General features: G+C 35.8%; 1 protein-coding gene across 3 annotated transcripts in view; it reads left to right on the plus strand.

Moving 5' to 3' along the window:
- Positions 1–18,505, plus strand: part of LOC129790142 (discoidin domain-containing receptor 2) — a 106,296-nt gene that overhangs the window by 41,385 nt on the left and 46,406 nt on the right. For all 3 annotated transcript variants that reach the window (XM_055827458.1, XM_055827460.1, XM_055827457.1), the window contains 2 exons: positions 7,227–7,332; positions 16,829–17,060. In XM_055827458.1, coding sequence (XP_055683433.1) covers positions 7,227–7,332; positions 16,829–17,060 — 338 coding nt within the window. The remainder of the gene's footprint in view (positions 1–7,226; positions 7,333–16,828; positions 17,061–18,505) is intronic.

Below are 18,505 nucleotides of genomic sequence, written 5' to 3' on the forward strand. Positions count from 1 at the left end.
GCCGGAAAAATTTTTTTTTGGCGCATACGTTTTTTGGAATGTGGGGACCCTAATTCGTGCTCATACCAAGTTTGAGACCGATCTGACGGCTTTCGATTTTGCTCGGTACACAAAAGCTGTGTCTGAAAGAAACACAGCTAAATAGCAAAAAGAGTAATAATGCATAATTTAACTCATTAATTTTTCAAAGGCACAAACATAGAAATCTTTCTCTAAATGCCAAAGAGATTTCTCAGAAGAAAACGAAAATTTTCCATTGGAAAAATCTTTGGATTTCCCCAGAGATTCTCCAAGTGGTATTTTCCTGGAAGTCCTTTATACTCATAAATCATTTTCATTTCAAGAACGTTACACATAAAAAAATGAATCCATTTTTACACCAAAAATAGCATTAATCGATCATTTTTTTCGGGGAAGGCGCGCAAAGAAAAATGGATGAGATGGATGGGAAATAATGAATTTTTGATAAAGCTACTAAAATGCAGAACTAATTATAAATGTAGAATGAGGCAGACAGTTGGGTACAGAAAAAAAGGAAAAATTCCAATCCGGAAGAGGTTTTTTACAAATTCATGAGACTCCACCAGTATGCAATGGCTTATGCCATGGAAATAGCAGTTTATTTTGCATGGCTTCACCATGTGAATGAATTTCCAGGAGAGCTGAAGCCCCATCCACAAATCCCAAGCATAAAGTGGGCATGAAGAAGAGGTTTGATTTTGAAAAATTCATTGAGCATGTAAATGAAAAGAAGTGTGGTGGCAGAGAAAAATGCACAATAAAATGCAATTGGTATTCGCGTGCATATACCGGCAGAGAGGAATCGAAAAGAGATTTTGGTCAATTCCCTTTTGTTACCTCCTGGCGTGGCATGTGACTTTTGCACAAGGTGGAGGACCCGAATGAGCCTCAAAAGTCCAAACCAATTATTTCTTTCTCGTTACGTTTTGTTCACCTCTTGGTATTTTATGGTGGGATTTTTTTTCTTATTCTTCGGGAGATGTATAAAAATGTATGTTTATGCAAAAAGGGGGTATTTATCTGGACAAAGGAATTATATTTCGTGATTTGATTTTACTTGGAAATCCAACTCAAGGATCCTTATGTGGGAGCACAATGTGTGGGAACAGCTGGGCAGAGTTTTCGTGTTTTTTTTTATTACATTTATCAATGTTCCTTTTTAAGAATTGTTTACACGTCGTTTGTAATTCATGCAATATCCATCCATATTCATGATTCTAACTAATTTTAGCTGAAATAATGTTTTTTAATAATTCAGTAAATTGTTTTAAGTGATAAATTCTTGCATAAAAACCCCCCATTTTTTTTATAAAGATGGCGTCAACTTACTCCCTCGTATAGCTTCCTTACATCACTTGCTCCATCTGTCGATAATGTTCTTTTTGCGCGGGAATTTAAAACCTCCACATAAGCCCAAACTAACATTATAAAAACCACAACGATCACGAAACTGCAAAAGTTTTCCAGCATTTTCCAAATTCTCCAAAAAACCTTTTGTGGGTATTCAAGGTACATTTAAACTTAGGATAAGCACCCCTCAGTGTACATGGGTGAAGTGATGTATTGGTTCCCTTTTGTGCACCAAAAATATTCTCAATGAAAAACAACCGGCAGGAGGGAGAAAAATGCTTTCAAACATGCCTTTGGAATTTCGAATTAAAATTCAGGAGAGAATTTATTATTGCAGTTTCTCCTCGTCTTGGTGTATCAACAACATTATTTCCTGGGTTATCAATACCTCGTGTATGCGGTGAGACAGTGGAGTTGAAGAAAAAAAAGGTTGCAAAAAGGTTGAGGTTTGTAAGGTAGAAATAATATTAAAATTTCTCATCATGCTGGAAAGTATGGAATGAGATTTGGGGGAGGGTGGGCGCGAAATCAATGGTGGGAAATGACGATGAGGTGGAATTTAGGAGGTGAAAGAATAAAGGGATGAGTGGTTGAAGGAATGATGACGAAAGGAGTGTAGAAGCGATGCCGGAAAATAAATTAGTTTGAAAATTTTAACGACAGCGAAAATGTTTACTCCCCAATCGTGATTTTCTCTTTCTGTCCATTAATTCCGAAGGAGCAATAAAATCTGTGTGCTCGTCATAAAGTAAAACGTAAACTTTATTCAAATACAAAATGAATGGATTAAACGCTAATAATCATTTTGTATGTCTGTTTTTTGTATTCATTGAGAATCCCAAATATCTCCCTCCCCCACACCACCCCCGCGTGCTTCCTGCAAAACACTCCCGGGCGTCCCGCACTTCCAGGCGCGCTACAGGCCATCAAAATAGATCAGAGAACTGTGCGAAGGCGAATGACTAATCGACTATTTCTGGGGCGCGAGCAATGCTTCTGCTTCCCATTATTATTATTTCTTATTTAACGTTGTCTTGATCAAGTGAAACACATTAATAATTTAGTACAACTTTGGGAAATTGACGCACACGGAGGAAAATGAAAGGCGCGCGCGAGAAAGTGCCAGCAGGGAAAAACAGCAGATGGGCCGCCGTGGTGATGATGAAGAGCTTCAAAAGGATATAAGGCAGCAGGTTTCTTTCGCAAAATACTTCTTTTTTCTCTACTCTCCTTTTTCTTTTGCCCATACCGCCCCCCAATATCCATTACACCGCGATTCTGCACACTCTGTGCCGCTGCACCCCGTGGTTTTTGATTTCGTGGAAGTGATGAAAATTTTTTTCCCTCAATCCCCAACATCTCACGGTTTTGCAAGCAATGCGCGCGCACGCCCTAAAATAAGTGAAAAAAAAATTTTGCATGAAAAGAGCATCAAATTTGCTAACCAAGGGGCAAGAAGCTCCGGGAGAAGATCTCGGATGGACCCCTATCGCACATTTAGAATCGCTTGGGCACTTAACGATATTGAGAAGAGGATGTTAAGTATGGAAACGCCCACAAAATCATGATTGAGCTGTACAAGCTGTACTTTATTCAATGTAATCATTAACACGCTGAACGACAGATGAATAATCTTATAGGATTTACACGAGAGCTATCAAAGTATTGAGATTTATGTTTTAATTACATAATTAGTGTCTGATTCAGTGTGATTTATGTACAAAATTATTTAATGAGAATTCTGACTTTCTGAATAAAAAATGAATTGAATTTTGAATTTATTCTGACTTGTAATTGAAGTCGTTTCTTGTATAGGAAGGATTTTTGTTAGCAAACCTCCCTAGCTTGTTTAAAGAAAGTTTAATTTGAAATTTCTTCTTAACGTACTTGGACTACTTATTGGTTAAACATTTACTACTTCATTCTTCTGCGAAAGGAATTTTAGAAACAAATCCAACGTATTGTTCTCATTAGAATTAAACCACAGAAGCAATGTATACAGGAATTTAGCTAAAGGATAAACTTTAACCAACAGGATTAAACATTCTAAATAGTTATGTTGTAAAGTAGGTACTATTATACTAATTTTCACCTTTTACTCGTTGTTTGTGATGTTCCCTTTTGTATATTCTTGTTTGAGCATCCCTACTGTTTTTAATTATTTCAAGAAGAATTTTTCATTAAATCTCAACCGTTCAAAGGCAAAAATACCACCGTGTAAATGAGCACGAGAAAACCTCATATATCATTTGTAGAAATATTTGAAATATATTGCGCGGATTGTTGTCCTCAACTCATCACACAGAGAGAGATGCTGTCCCCCTGATTTATTCTATATAACGAAAAATTCCATAGAGGAAGAGGATTCATGAAGGAAGGGAGAGTCATTCACTGATGCTGTGTGTATGGGGATAATAATGTGAATTTATTGTTGAGTTTTTAGTTTTCGAGAGCGCGCACAGGGCTTCCCATCTGTGGATGGTTTTCAAAATACGTAGAAATGCGCAAAGAAAATGCGAGCAAAATGATGGTAAAAATGCTAATAAATCACAAACTAACACACTTTAGCTGTTTCAGCACGCCAAAAAAGGGAGAGATGGGTAATGAACACAGGGTGTCCTCTAAGGGGGGAGAGGTTGTTTGATTTATTTTCAAACCAGGAGATGTTAATTCATTCCTTGGTAAAATTTTTATCACAGATTTCTGAGGATTCCGGTGGGTTTTCCCCCGAAACTCCTGATTAAGTAATTAATTCCCGGTATAGAAGCAACTCATTTTAGTAGATCGTGTAGGCATTAAATATTGGTGGGTACAACTTGTGGGGCACTCTGTGCAGAATGCCTCGGAAATTGTAAATGAAATATTCTCTGTGTTGCTGTTGTTGATATGAAGAATGCAATTTTCAGAACAGTACGAGGGGGAATTGTGTACAAAACTCAAGACGGGAGGGTAATTAAGAAACATGAGTTGTCAATGAAAGTAACATGGTAACATGTGTTCTATGGGTGAGCTTTTCCTCTTGTGCGAGAACAGGGAAGAAATGCGAACCTCATCTACATTTTCTCGTCTCCCTTAATGGGGATAGAGGATCTTCTTTTGAAGGATGCAAATAATGCACCCGGCTCTATATAGCACACTGTGGGATGCTACACAGTCAAACTTACCACATTATATACTACACACAGTGTAGTCTCATAGTGTAGCCTCATGACATGCAGTCAACATATCAAAACTTTCAGTATTTTCGTGAAAAGTATATTACATTTGATATGAACGAACAATAAGGATCATAATTTAAACATCCATCCAAAATACAAAAAAAAGAACAAATTTCCCAAGATTTCGGGTAAATTTTCATCTCAACGCGAAAGTAGAGCTCTCCTGCGGTGCTTTGGTGTATCCTTGCTCCACACGCGTCCCACTCCTTGCATGTGAATATTTGTTGCAATGATGATGAGAAATGGGTGTAGAAAAGAGCACATTGGAGGCGGCACGGGATGAGCAATGTCGAGGAAGCACAGCCAAAAAGAATCACTTTATAAAAGAAGAGAACTTCCCGAAAAGGAGGGATGGAACATGCGGAGGAAACTAAGAACGATGTGCACTCGCCGGCAACATTGACTTTGGTGTATGTGTGCTGGTGGCATATTTATAATTAAATTCATTAACAGCCCAGCTGAAAAAGGCAATTAGATCCCCCCACCGACTGTTTATAGGATTCCGACTATAATGAGATAATGAGATAAGAGCGCATGAGGAATGAAATTAAATATTATATTGGGTTACAGCATCATCATATATCACTTTGGGTTACACTTTGCGCGCTCCATGGAATTCATTCAATTCCCCCGCCGACGTGCGCTGTAACTCCCCCACATATTTGATACATATAAGCAATCTGACTCCCCCACACACGATGTGAGAGATTCGTCAATCTGCAATTAGGAGACAATCTGAAAGAAATCTAATTCATCTCGGTGGGAATTTTATTCATCTTCTTGAATTATCGGTTCAAAGTGTTGTGTTGTGGCCGGAAATTCGTTGAAAAACCAATGCGTGGGATATTTTGGGATGTAATTGCAAACAGAAGGAAATTAAATGCTGCATAATTGAAAGGGTTAAGGGTATAGGGGTACAGTAACGTAGCCATGAAAAATGTTTGGGATGTCTGAAATACCCTGAAAGTTCAAGAAGTTCTGATTTTTCTTTAGAGGTCAAAATAAATTATTTCCAGGCTAATGAGCGTTATATAAAATAATCAAACGTTAGAATAAACGGCAAACGTTAAAAACTAATTGTCAGACGCTAGACAAAACTGTGCTATTATTTTCTTCGAAAGAATCACAGCTGTAATATAAGACGGCAGGAAGACCCACAATAAGCTTGCTTTAGCTGCAGTGGATTGGAAGCGATCTCAGTCGCGGCCACCCCAAACAAATCTGAAGACGGCAGGAAAGAAACGTGAAACATTAAAATGTAAATCGCAAACGCTGAAAGAAATGCCAAACGTTAGAATAAAAGTCAAACGTAATAAGAGAAATGCCTAAACGTTAGAAATTAAATGTCGAACGTCAAAAAAAAAAAGAAATAATAAATATTTGAAAAAAAAATTAAACATTAGAATTATATATAAAACGTTAGAAAAGGTATGACAAACGTTAGAATTGACCCAAATATTGTCAAAAGGTGTTTATTATAATGCAGTATAACCTTATCTTTCATTAATCACATCTTCTAAGTCTTTCTTAATTATCGAATATTTGGCGTCCTTGAATTTTTTAAATTAACTGATCCTATCTTGTGATTTTTCGCAGAAATCACATACTTCACTTTGCTGATTTTCTTTTACAAAAAAAAAACTCTTTTGCTCTTCTCTAAACATTCGAGCTTTGTATTTATTTGCCTCACGTTTTCAATCAACTCGCTAATTTTAAACTCATTAACAAAACATTTACTATAGTTTCTTTATTGCCACTCTCTCCACATCCACTCCACAGTAACATTAATAGAACGGATAAGCATTGACAAATTAACTTTCCGCAACCCTTTCGCATAAAGTCCTTTCTTTGTTTTATCAATTACTCTCAGCACGCAATGAAAGTTCAAGGTTTAGCTAAATTTTATCTGCGTGCCAAACGCGAGTGGGACAATATTTTAAAATAAATACTATAACGACACAAGTTTTGCACTAATCTTATGCGCGATACCATTTGAATCGTGTTTTCACGAAGTTTTTGACCTAAAAATCATCCCTGGGTGAATTTGCATAGAAGTAGTAACGGGGGGGGAGCTATGGGTATACCGGCTGATTAATGGTAGTGCTGAGTTATTGCCTGAAATGTGTTTCCTTCATGCTGAGACGTAAATTGCTCAAAAGCGCATAATGGGAAAGAAAAACAGAGCATAGAAAATTTATGGGGCATTTGGACAAGCTCATGAGACAAGTACTTGTTTATCAACACACGGCAACAATATGAAATCGATATAATTTTCTAATTATGCCATGGGGAACTTTTTGAAAGTTGTCCCAACATCGTGGGAAATTTTCTCTGTCTCTCTAATATCTACAAAAGAGGGACATTCTTTGTGCTCCGCATATTTTGTTATATATTTTTGGAATGCGCACCAAGAAATACAACTTTTCCATCAAATTGTCGTCCTTCGGAGACGATGTCATTCCGTGAAATATTATCAAATGATAGCATCACCATAAAGAATTATTAAGTGCGCGGAGAGGGGGTGGGGTAGTGGGGGACAGAAACAAAGCGCAATATATTCTTATCTCATATAAGCAATCTAATGCAATTTTGGATTTTCCATCGCTCTGCAATATAATTTTCTTTGTTTATTTCCAGCAAAATGCAAGAATCCTCTCGGTATGGAATCCGGGGCAATTGCAGATTTTCAAATAACAGCAAGTTCTGCTCATGATATTGGTAATGTGGGACCACAACATGCTAGGTAAGCACTTTTCCATTGGAAAATTTTCCCAATGCAGCACCGTCCTTATTTCCCACACATAATTCATATATCACAAAATTAATTCCTCGACTATACAACAATGCCACCAGAAATAGGGTGTGTCGTTTCATGCTTCACAATTGCCTCCAGTAGTAGGGGCCTATAGGTGAAACGATCTTTTTTTTTTTTTAATTTGAATTTTTTCTTTACATTTGAAGGTGCTATTTAGTGAAATTTTTTATGCTGAAAAATTATTATTTTTATTTTCAACGAAACTTTCCTAATTTTTTTGTTTGATGATTTTTCCTAAAGAAAATATTCCAAGGAAAATTCATAGTTAGGAAATTTTTAAAGAAAAGTATAAAATGTCTTTTTATTATTTTTCTAGTTTGAAGTCAAGCTTAAGTATTTTTTTTTTAGCTAGGTCTAAGTTTTTTACGCTAGGCCTGAGTATTTTAGACTAAACAATTTTTTTAAAGCAAGAATTAAGCTTTCTTAAAACAGGTCTAAGTTTTTTAGGCTAGACCAAAGATTTCCTAAGTCAGGCCTAAGTTTTCTTAAATTAGGCTAAGTTCTTCAGGCTAGTCTTAGGTTTTTTTTTAAGTTAATCATAAATTTTTTAAGCTTAACCTAGGTTTTTTTATAGTCAAGCTTTTAAGCTTTTCAAGCGTTTTAGTCTTGATTAAGTATAACCTAAAATCAAATCTCAAAACCAAAAAGCCTGACCTATAAAAAAGTTTTGTCTAAAAAACTTAGGTTTACATGTAGCTTAAAGAACTTTGGTCTAGCCTAATAACTTAGTAGTGAATTTCACTTAATTTTCCGTTAAACTTAAGGTAACTTCTTGGTCAATTTCTTATATCCAATGCTGTCTTCATCAATAATGTTGCTTGATAAAATAGCAGAAATATCTCCTCATTTAGCTACATCATATATGCGAGACATTGTTCTGCCTTAATCCCCTTTCTTCTCCAGAAAATGAGATATTTTTAATTTTTCCCCCAAAACAAATCAAATTCTGAGCTTATAAATAAAGTGATATTCTTAGCAAAATGATTCCCCACCCCGATGTCGTCCACATGAATGAATGACAGTGACATATGGGGTGGGGGTAGCGGTAGTAGGTCGGATTTTTTTCTTCTGTCTTCCTGGACCATTGTCCCTCTTCTGTGTGTGTGTGGTTGTAATTAAATTTTGAGGAGATCCCGTGCGGGAGACACCCCAAACAACAAAGAAAATTAGTTTCGTGCGTGTACTTTGGAAGAATGTCGGATGAGATAATATAAAATTTAGGCATATAACACACAGCCCGGGTACGGGGAGTCCTTCACAATGAGGTGGTTGAATGGGAGAACAAAAATCTTTTGTATTATTTTGATGTACGGTGAAATGAATTCTCCGTCTCTAAGTACATATTGTTGGTTTATTATAAACTTTAGTGTGTGTATTTTGCTGCTTGTTGATATATTAAAATGCCGGGTGCGGTGTGTGGGAAAGACAAGGAGCCCCGGAAAACCAAGGAAGGAGATTTTTGGGAGAGGAACTTGAAGAGGGTTTCAACCCAACGGGGGTGGAAGCGATGAAACAAAGACATAATTAAATTTATGGATTTGTTTTGTGGGTAGTCATCCTATGTTGTGACTTTTGTAATGTGAAACCAACATTTTTTTTGTTCATTCCACTCTCCCCACCCACCCAGCTTTCCCTTTAGCTTTAGCGTTTTTTTCCCACACACCAGCAAACTCTCTTTCTCTCAAAAAAATTCCTTTTCTTCATTATTCACAAGCCATTCAAGTGACTTTGTCTTGGTGCTTCGCATTTGGGTGGAAAATCCTTTCCTGTCTTCTCGGTTCAATTTCTTTTTGTTCTTTTACCTCACTCTCTGGGGAAGATGGTACATACACACAGTAGCGGGCATGAGTGTTCCCATAGCGTGGTGCATTCTTCTCAAATTAACACCTTCACGGAAGGTAGTTGTTCTGCAGTAATTAGTCTCGAAGAGCTAGTCAGTCAGTAAATAAGCCTGTCACGCGTAACATTTTATAAATGAATTATGTAGTAGAGGGAAAAGTTTAAATTTGTTTAAATGGTTAACAGTAGAACGTGCGGTGAGATCTACTTTCCTTTAGAAGTCACGACCATCAGAAAATTTATTCATTCGTTTTTTGCGAAAAAAAATTAAATATTTCTTAATTTTGTCACATTCTGAGGCATGACATTTGCTAGGACATTTAGTATTAGATTGTCTTGAAATGTCACGGGACTTGTCATGTAATAAGAATTTAGTGATTTTCAACGAATTTTTGTTTAAAAATCAAATTATTTAAGATCTTAACACTATATTCACGTAAATACGATGAAATTCTTTTAAATCCCGAATAAAACAAATAGATTTCTCGTAGTTTTGGAACAAAATCAATTTCTTAAAAGCAATAAAGATTTTTTCCTTGAACATCATTGTTCCTTTTTTTCCTGCCCTAAAGACTTTCAAATATAGCTTCACACTGAATGATATGAAGTCCAAGTACACAAATAGTGTTCCTGAGTGTACAAATGGCTTTTCCCCGGAAGACGATAGCAAAGTACAACATGAAAAAAATCGATCCACCATCAAAGGAGTTTCACCAGAGTGCGGGTGAGAGTGTCTCGATTGGAATACTTGAGAAAATAGCGTTTCAGGGGCATTGTCGTTGCGTCTGTGTAAATATTTGAAATAAGTCGATTCCGGAGAACCTTGAAATTTCGCTTTTGGATCCCCCTATACATTTACCACTTTTTGGCACTCTTTGGAATGGCAGCTCCCAGGGATTTTCCAATGGGGTTGTCAGGGCGGAGTACAAGTCATATATATTCAATAAAAGCCCTTCATTTTTCATGAACCGCACACGCACATTATAGAATCTCGTTAGAATGAAGCGACAAAGATTAATGCGATATCCCTTCTCCGTTGTAGTATAACTCGGTGAACTTGCTAATTATACAGTGAGTTGGATTCTCGTTGCCGCCGCGCGCTGAGAAAGTCTATTTGTTGTTCTTATTGAGTGAGAGGCAGGAGGGAAATGTTAAATTCCAGTGAAAAATTACACATCATCCACAATGTGTTGCTGTGCAGAGGGCGGAGGGCGGGTATATGTATGTTGTGTGTAGTATACCCTGTTTACAGTGGGGGTCACAAATGTAATGACACCGCAAAATAAATTTAATGCTGTGTGTTTAATCTGCTGCGGTGCTATCTCATTTTAAAATAGCCCCCACATAACATAAAAATCCACTTTTGTGGGGGAATCTTAATTAGTTTGATGCACTCTTGAATATGCCACGATACATTCACTTTTTTTGTGTGTAATAAAATGCAATTTTCGAGCAATATAATACAGGCAAACTCACTTGTCGATACATATATGCAATTTCAATCAATTTAGCTTTTTAGTATGATTTTATTTACTCATTTAATTACGGAGATACTTTACCAATTAGCAATGGCAACAAATTTCATCAACCACCGTGAATGAAGTGAAAGATAAATATTTTGAATTTCCCAATATTGATTGATAAATTAAAAATTAAAAAGAATCTTTTGCAACTCTCAAAAGTTCTGGGGATCATTTTGTGCAGCAATGCAACTGTGTACTGTATATAATAATAAATTTCTTTTATCCACCACGCATTTGCAGTGAGACGGCAAAATGAAATAATAATTTAAAAGTGGAGCATGGCGATAAAGTTGTGAAGTAAGAGGGTGGTTGTGATGCACTGTGAAGGCTGCGAGGAAGTTTGAGGAGGAAAAAAATGTCATACTTCCTCTTAAATTGTTTATTTTCTTCATTATTATTATTTCTTTTGTACCCATGGCGCGCCACTTTTCACCCAAGCTTTTCACCGCCACCGCGTCCTTTTTACACGGTTCTCCGACACTTTAAAAAAGCATATTACTTATATGGTGGGGTGCACATGGCCATAATTCTCGGGGGCACGAGTTTTTTTTTCATGCACCCATTTGTCACTGGAATTGATGTAATAAATCCACATTGACTGCTCAACACTGATTAGGCAAATCGTCTATGCTTAGTTTATGTTTTCTCTTTCTTGTGTATATTTTTCTTGTACTTAAGATGATCGTTCTGTGAGAGAGGGAAGCTGTTTTGTGCGTGACTTGCTTCCGAAAAGAAAGTAACCAATATTGTAATTGACTTGAAGACTCCATGCCTTTATCAAAAAAGTTATCTAGATCGGGGTTTTTCCTCTTTTGAATTTTGTCACACGCCTTGCCGCAGTATGTCACGGGACATTTATTGAAACTCTTTTTTTTTAATGATTTCTTTTAAAATTTTGGAAGTTTATATTATTTAGAAAATTAGAAAAGCTAAGAAATTGTGTAAAAATTAAAATTCCCAGAAAATGTATTCAGTTATAGATGAATTTCCTTGTATTCCTATAATAAAATTCAAATTACAATAATAATGTAGAAAAATTTTCTCCAAGGCTTCATTTGACTTTCTCAATGCAAATTAAATTTTTCTTGGTAAAAGAAAGAATATGGAATGATTTTTCCAATGTTTACACAGAAAGTTTTCTTACAAGTGAGCACCCATAGTTGTTTGTGTTCCACATACGGAGAATTCCCTTTTGGGATGTCGTGGCGCTTCCTTGGTGCCTCTTTGCGTTTATTTCTCATGAAAGAATTGTATTCCTCTGTATGTACCGCCATTGAGTATTTAAAAGAGAGTCCTCACACCTTCTGCTTCTCGGCGGGTGGGTGCCGTTTGTATCAACGAGGAGACAATGTGCAGTGTTTAGTTACTTATATAGTTCATTCAGTAGCAACCCCCTTTTGTCTCGACGGTGCATCTCTTGAAAGTTTTTGTACAAGCCAAGCACAAAATGTGCGTTTGTATGCTGATGTGTGCTGTATCTGGAAAATCTCAAGTTAAACATACATTATACATTAATATATAATGCATTGGGAAGGAAAATAAGTGTATGCTGAAGAGTGTGGATGTTGCGCGCACGAGGGAAGTCAGGCAACAGGAGTGGTGGTGGTTCTTTTTGGGTGAAGAATTGGTTTTGGCATCGGCAATATGTTATTCACAATTTTGCCGTTTCTATACACTCCTTTCCCTTTCCTGTCCTCCCTCCATCCACCCTCCCACCGCAACGGTTGTACCCTTTTTTGCCACCCCCAAAAACATCGTCTTCAACATAGTGAAGACGATGTTTTTCGGCATTCCACATTCACTCCATATATCGTCCATAACTCAACAGCAACACCGTCAGCGCTGAAATAGTGTTTGCGCCTCTGCACAGAGTCCCTCATCGTGTTGAATTTTCAGCTGTGAGGCACCCAATGTTAATGATTAAAATGCAAATACCCATCGTCGTAATGATGGGTGCCCTCTTTTCAAAATGTTTAGATCAAATTACATTTCTCCCTTTAGTCAATCATAAATCTTGTGCACCACATCCCACAGCCAAAGCATTCGCATAATATTTCCTCTCTCATTCGAACGCACACCAAATATACATACATATTCAACTCTCTCTTTGGATTTTTTTTCGTCTATGAAATCTTTCTTCCTCCCCGCACAGTATTTTTCTAATATAATGCGCCTCTCGTGGAAACAGGAGAGGGAATTTGCCTCCTAATATGATTTGAGAAGAATGGGACGGTCGGAGAAGAAAAGGCTTTAAGTACGAGGGCCACTGCTGGAAGCCTCATGCCAGCGATATTTGATTTCATATAAAAGAGATTGAAGGATAAAAACAGCATGAAATCCATTCACACTGATGTCAGTCAAATTAAATCGACACACCAATTATTTTTTCTCCTTCTACGCATCCCCCTTTGTGCACCACAGACGGTTTGAAATAATAATACAGCTTGTTCCACAAAAGGAATTCTACCTTTCTTTAAGATGATTTAGTTGTGTGTGTTTCTTTTTGAATGAATATTAGAATATTATAGGCTTGTTCCATTGTTGTTTCCATTGTTTTAAGGAATTATAATAGGTTTCTATGATGAAATTTTAGAGAAATATTCTTTTGTAATGAGATGACTTTTCGTAAATATTATGCTTCATTCATCAGGTACCATACTTAAGATTCTTTTAACTGGAAGTTTTAACGATTTCCCTAAGAATCGGTTCTATTCAGTGACTAAGAAATCCTTGAATTTTCAAAAATTTCTTCTAAAATTTCAAGATTTCAAGGACTTCTTGGTCGCTGAATAGAACCAAATATAAGTATTTGTTAGTAATACTTAAAATGGGATAGTTTTTCAATAAAATTTATTAATTTGGCTTCAATTTTTTTTTAAATAATTAATTTTTTTTTCAAAATCAGAACAACGGGTTATAATATTACTAAGAAAATTTGTTTGAAAACATTTTAAAACTTCAGAAACAACTAATCTTAGAATTCTTTCTTATATACATAGTCATATACACACAGAAAAATTATGAAGGTATTCTCATTACTTGGATGCGAATGAAATTCTCGCATTTTGCTTTACACGAGAAAATATGAATTTGAATGAAAATCTTGATGGAAATAGCGCATTTTTCAAAAACAGTAACATGACTATTCAAAATCAAAGTATTTTTTCAGAATTTTCATGTATAAATATAAATAAAGCATAAAACCCTGCAGCATATGCTCCTAAAGCATTTGCTATATAATAACTCCATGCAAGAGTATTCTAATTCAGAACACACTCTTCAAAGAGAGACTGTATGTTGAGTAGGTGATCAGAAAGTGACTACAAGTTTGAACGAGAATTACAAGGAGGGAAAATGATGACACTTGTATCATTTTATATAATAAGGGTAAATAACATAATAAAAAGAAAGAGCGAGAAGTCGATTGAGTGCATGGCGCTGCGAAAGGCTGCGAACGGAGAAGTTGAATAATTATGAGTAATTTGTATGGTTGCAAAAGTGAACGAGATATGGCGCGATGAATTCAATACATAATTGCAAAATACTCGCGAGAATATCGATTAGGCTATCGAGGGGTTAGCAGCAGCAACCGACAAATTGCATCGTTCTGCCATATGTGACATCTTCTCGATGGCAATTAATTAATTTTAATTCTGACAAAGAGATGAAAGATGGTGATTTGTCTTCCGCGTTGTCAGAATTCAAACCCTAATCATAGTTAAGGGTAATTGAGAAGAGAGAGAGAGGAATGCTTTTTCGATACATTTTTTTGAGTGAAGAATTTGGGATTTTTTTTCCTGTGAATTTTGTTGATATTTCCTGAAGCATGAATGACATGTTAGAAGTTTTGCGCTTTCTGAAAATGGCATGAAAAAGAGAGAGAGTCGAAAAGAGAAATTCGAATATTTATAAATATGTATAAGCAACAACCCTTGGCTATGTTTATATACTTAAAGCCATATATAACATGTTTCGTGTATGGAGAAAAAAAAGGTTCCATCTTCCTGTTAAATTCAAATTGGTCGTTTTGGGCAATCTTTATATGCCCTATGCCATACTGTAGACGACAATTCCATGATCAGATGGGCGTCGGGTCAGAATTTATCGTCGACAAATATAAAAGTCAATATTGACGAGGTAGTGTTAACCCCTTGAAGATCATTTAAATCGTTAAATCTTCACACACAAAAACCATCCTCGGGACATTTATAGAGTGGTAAAGAAAATAAGAAAGAATGAGAAAAAAAAGATGCAAGAGGGAAGTACAATAAAGCGAAAATTGCGGTTTGACCCCTCTGAGAGTCGGTCTGAAGTATCTTCTTTTTTTGTGTTATTGTAGAGAATGGAAGAAAAAGGAAATGTGAGAGATATTCCTTATCGAATCGTCTTCTTTACAAATTTCCTAAAATGTTAAAGTTAGCAGTTTGGTGATGGAGGCACAATTTCGGCGAAATATCCTCCCATCTTGTATACCTATGTATAACATATATTCCAAATGCGATGTGGTGTTGCTATCCATGGTGAATCTCTCTTTTTCACTTAAATGCACAGAAAATGTATAAAGAGAAGCCTGTAAGAGGGGTTGAATTGAAGATATATGTATATAGAGAGAGGCAACAAAAGTAAAGGCATCCATCTAACCATCTGACTGACATACAATTCATGCATACTTGTGGTAGATGTACGTACATATAGAGAGGCAACGCAGCGCTAGTACTCCATGATGATGTCGATAATGATGGTGAAAAGTCAAGAATGTGTTAACCAAAAAGGCGAAAATGCCAGATATACCATCAAACAGCATTACACAGCCCCGGTTTCACCCCAACAGAGAAACCCAACTGTAGTCTCCATTCAGTATCTCACAGCAAGACACATTTTTGCCACCTCCGAGTACCATTTGGGGTGATAGTGAGGGCGGAGTGTGGTGTCAAGAGGGCTCCTCAAACAGCTCAAGAGGACGGGCACAGGGTTGCGCGCAATATGAAACAAGATAGCTCAGACATATTGAAGTCTCTATCGTCAATATATTTCTCAAATCGTTTCCTGTTCCCTGAAAAAGAGGAATTCTTCAAAATATTTGATAAAATGTTATGTATGAAAGTAGTTAAAAGGGGAAGAAGATTCTTTTTATATTCTTGTTCTAAAAATGATCAAAATTCTGACCTCTAGCTTTTATAGAAACATAGATGTCGATCAAAATTAAATTTTACGAATTTTAAGAAGTTTAGTAAATATTGAAAGAATCTGTTGTAAAACATTTTGGTAGCCTTTATTTCCTTTAAGTTTAAGTGTTAAAAATATATTTAAAAAAAAAACAGAAATAAAAATTTAATAATTAGCTAAAAGAAATGAAAGAAATTAACCCAGATTTGCCCATTCAAAAAAATTTCTTTGTTGACTTTGCACAAAAATAGTTTTTATTTTCATCAAAATCGAATAGATTCGGTTAAAGAAACAGTTTGAGAGCTTTTTTGTACGAAATATTAAGAATTTTTGATTAGGAATGATTTTCATAGATAATTTTGAAATGATTTCACCAAAATTTAAAAAAATCCTGGAAATGAGTCATATTCTGCGATCAAGAAATCCTTGAAATGCTTGATTTCTTGGTCGCAGAATAGGAACCTATATATGGGTTAATTTTCCAAACAAAAACTAAATATGTTTTTGGTGTTTCTGGAACATCTTGTGTTCGATTGGAAGGCAAAGAAGACACACACTTGAGCGTATTCTTTACATCTTCCCCCCTGCTCTTAGAAACAGTGTTATATATATTTATAAGATTGTTGCTGGCGTTGTGTGTAAATTAGGCTCATTGTCCTGATTTATGTCGATCCTCTTGAGAATCCACTTTTTCCCTCCTCAACATTATTCACTACATATTTCCATGGGATTCTTATTGTTATTTTACTCTCAATTTTTCTTATCTCACCCAGTCATGTTTTGTCTACACATTCAATTCATCCCCCAAAACTCTCATCCCCACTGCCGTTTCCTACCTCACATGTCTGATCCGTATTTCTTTTCTCACTTTCTTACTTCTTTTTCCCAACATTTAGATTGAAAATCGATAACAACGGAGGTGCGTGGTGTCCGAAGCATATGGTGTCCAGGGGTCTTAAGGAATACCTCCAGATCGACCTGCTTCAAGTGAATGTGGTAACGGCCATAAGGACGCAGGGGCGTTTCGGCAAGGGCCAAGGGCAGGAATACACTGAAGCCTATGTGATTGAATACTGGCGACCTGGCTTCACAAAGTGGTATCGCTGGAAAAATATTCAGGGCAAAGAGGTAAGGCTTCATCTTTTGCACAACATGTACACACTTATGTAGGTGCCATTTGCATTTCGCGCCCTTTCCAATTACATGCACCATCATCAATCTCCCCCTGGGGTTAGCTTTCCTTGCAATTTTCACCAATTTGTCAACAAAGCGTGCGCCCTTTAATCACATAATTGCACAATTTGCTTCATTATTAGCTACTAATTAAACTATTGATTTACTGTTGTGCTGCTAAGCTTATTTAATTTTCTTATTACTATGCATTACTAAATCCTCTCTCTCGGTGCGCACTTTCCCATGCAATTTGTTACTGTAATCGTCGTCGTAATGCTATGTATGTAGAAATTTAACCTCTTGGGTGCATGCATCTCCTCACTGAACACACCCACATTGCATGAAAATTGACAAATTTTTAGCGCAAATGTTCAATATTGGGGGATTTTCGTTTTTTTTGCGTCAAGATTTTTTCACGCCATTTGTTTGCTGTATGCGTGTAGAGAGAGATTTGAGGAAGGCAAACATGGGCTGAACTGAACATAATATAGTAAGATTGATTGATAAGGAAATTTGTGTATAAACAGCTTGCGGATGCTTCTCAATTTTACATATTGCCCATTATCTTATCAACCATGTGGTTTTTGTGTTACATCCCAAAAGGATTTTGTGGTTTTGTTTGCCCAAGACACTCGATTAAGGAACGAAGGAATGTGTACACATACATATATGTAAGCTTTGAAGTTTATCTAACTAACCTAAACACACACAAATTTCTTGTGTAGGTAAATTAATGCTAAAAGGAAAAGGTAGCCAAGTTTGTATTCAATAGAAGTTTAACTGACCTTAATCTTAATAAATAAAAATTGAAAAAAATTACATTGATTCATTTCATTTATTTTTAATTTATAATTCATTCAAAAATTAAGTTTTTTTAAATATATAAATTTACCGAAACGTCGCTGGATAAAATTAAATTATTTCAAAATTAATCAGTTTGAGAAAAAGTAAATTAGAGATTTTTTTTGTTTTCTAGTAAAAAAGATTTTTCCAGTAAAAGAAAAGTTTGTTAGAAAGTGAAAAATAATTATAAATAATTGAAATATTTTATTTAAATCTTCACGATCTCATTCAATTTCTTCATACTAGAGTGGTTGACCTAAAAATTGGCTTGAAAACTTCTTTAATATTATTAAAATTTCCGCGAAAAAAAGGCTACTTATTTAAAACTTTTTAAAAAGTATATAATTAATAATATATAACTTTCAAACTTTTATTACCAAATTATCTAACGTCTCATTGTGTAGGTGTAGGTAAGATGAAAAAAAATGGAGCAAACTACTCAACAAACTTTTTCTTCGAATAACAAAATAGATAAAAAATTTTAAAATGAGAAGATTTGAAAAATTGCTTAAACTTTTTGAATTCTCGCATGGATTTTCCTGGGGATTTTCCGGAAA

Source organism: Lutzomyia longipalpis, chromosome 2 (assembly GCF_024334085.1).
Source record: "Lutzomyia longipalpis isolate SR_M1_2022 chromosome 2, ASM2433408v1".
Lineage (NCBI taxonomy): Eukaryota > Metazoa > Arthropoda > Insecta > Diptera > Psychodidae > Lutzomyia > Lutzomyia longipalpis.